The 2,500-nt window shown below is 48.1% G+C and overlaps 1 protein-coding gene across 1 annotated transcript in view; it reads right to left on the bottom strand.

Moving 5' to 3' along the window:
- LOC310804813 (uncharacterized protein) overlaps nt 1–2,500 on the bottom strand; it is a 17,957-nt gene that overhangs the window by 4,159 nt on the left and 11,298 nt on the right. The window contains exon 17 of the mRNA XM_083670163.1: nt 534–617. Coding sequence (XP_083526289.1) covers nt 534–617 — 84 coding nt within the window. The remainder of the gene's footprint in view (nt 1–533; nt 618–2,500) is intronic.

The following is a 2,500-nucleotide window of genomic DNA, read 5'->3' on the forward strand; positions in this document are numbered from 1 at the left end:
TTTGGGCCCCTTAGTACCAATTGAGCATCGTTTAAACGCCACAGCCTACCTGAGTATTGTTGCTGACCATGTTCATCCCTTTATGACCACAGTGTACCCATCTTCTGATGGCTACTTCCAGCAGGATAACGCGCCATGTCACAAAGCTCACATCATCTCAAACTGGTTTCTTGAACATGACAATGAGTTCACTGTCCTCCAATGGCCTCCACAGTCACCAGATCTCAATCCAATAGAGCACCTTTGGGATGTGGTGGAACGGGGGATTCGCATCATGGATGTGTAGCCGACAAATCTGCAGCAATGATGCTATCATGTCAATATGGACCAAAATCTCTGAGGAATGTTTCCAGCACCTTGTTGAATCTGAAGGCAAAAGGGGGTCCAACCCGGTACTAGCAAGGTGTACCTAATAAAGTGGCCGGTGAGTATATATACATACATACATACATACATGTCCTACCAATGTTAGTAGGTTATATACAGAACAAGTCCTACCAATGTTAGTAGGTTATATACAGAACAAGTCCTACCAATGTTAGCAGAATCTCCCTTGTCCCCACTCCGGGTGTAGGCCAACTCCTCCAGCCTGTAACTATGGGCACCGCTGGGCAACTCTGGAGGGAGAGAGAAGACAATGATATCCTATGGTACATTATCTCTATAACTGGGTAGGTCTGGAGAGACTGTTGATTCTCTCTCTCTCTCACACACACTCACACACACACTCACACACACACACACACACACACACACACACTCACACACACACACACACACTCACACACACACTCACACACACTCACACACACACACACACACACACACACACACACACAGGTTTGAGTGCTGTATCAAGAGTCTGATTATGATAAAGATCCAAACTCTTATCATCATCAGTGTGGTGGGGGATTGATTAGTTCTGCCAGATCCTCATCAGTGTGGTGGGGGATGGATTAGTTCTGCCTGAGCTGACAGACATCCCATTCATTCATTCCTCCTCAGAATGAACATTCCTGAAACAGCATTCCCTAATTAATGCCATCCTCCAAGGTAAAGCTTTGGTAGAGTGCGGGTGTGTGTGTGTGTGTGTGTTGGTGTGTGTGTGTTGGTGTGTGTGTGTTGGTGTGTGTGTTGGTGTGTGTGTGTTGGTGTGTGCGTGTTTCTTACGGTGGTTGTTGGTTGGGGCATGTGAGAGCAAATATTGCATGCACACACACACATACACACACACACATACACACACACACACACATACACACACACGCACGGACACACACACACACACACACACACACACACACACACACACACACACACACACACACACACACACACACACACACGGACACACACGGACACACGCACGGACACACACACGCACGGACACACACACGCACGGACACACACACGCACGGACACACACACGCACGGACACACACACACATGCATGGACACACACACCATTTCTGGGAATCAAACAATACGACCTAGTGACTGAACTGCATAGTAATCTTGTGGGGGATTGTTGAGTTTCTCACAGGGAGAAATAAGCCTCTTTGATAAAACACACACACACACACACACACACACACACACACACACACACACACACACACACACTGTGGGAATGTTGTGTGGTTTTCTCTCACTTAACAACTCAATGATGACTTGGCGACTGTGAAAGGCTGAATAAACTGACGACACGGAGGTTCTGCTCATTGTGTGGACCAGGGGAGGCTGGAGGAGGTAGACATCGGAGGACAAGCTCATTGTGATGCATGGAATGGAATAAGTTTGATACTGAGTTTGATATCATTCCTCATTCCATTCCATGCATTACACTGAGCCTGTCCTCCGATTTCTACCTCCACCAGCCTCCCCTGGTGTGGACATCCTTTGTGCCTGGGTTTTATGCTCCACTCTCACTGTTCCTGTCAGATCTGCTCTATGGTGAATCAATACGCCCTCTACTGGTTAACGGAAGGAACTGTGTGACAGGCTGGGCTAGGGTCAAGGGACCAATCTCAAAAGCCTTTCCTCCATGTCTTGAGACACATTGGAGGGAAGGATCTGAGGGGGAAGAATGGAGATTGACCCAAGGTCTACATTATACATTTACATTATACATTTACATTATACATTTACATTTTAGACATTTAGCAGACGCCTTTATCCAAAGTGACTTACAAGTCTATGGATGAGAGTAGGAGCCAGGAGAAGTGTGTAGTTTGTAGGGAGTAGGGAGTAGGGTGTAGGGAGTAGGGAGTAGGGGGTAGGGAGTAGGGGGTAGGGAGTAGGGGGTAGGGGAAGTGTTTAGTTTGTAGGGAGTAGGGGGTAGGGGGTAGGGAGTAGGGGGTAGGGGGTAGGGGGTAGGGGAAGTGTTTAGTTTGTAGGGAGTAGGGGGTAGGGAGTAGGGGGTAGGGAGTAGGGGGTAGGGAGTAGGGGGTAGGGGAAGTGTTTAGTTTGTAGGGAGTAGGGGGTAGGGAGTAGGGGGTAG

Source organism: Argentina silus (assembly GCF_951799395.1).
Source record: "Argentina silus genome assembly, chromosome: 1".
Classification (NCBI taxonomy): domain Eukaryota; kingdom Metazoa; phylum Chordata; class Actinopteri; order Argentiniformes; family Argentinidae; genus Argentina; species Argentina silus.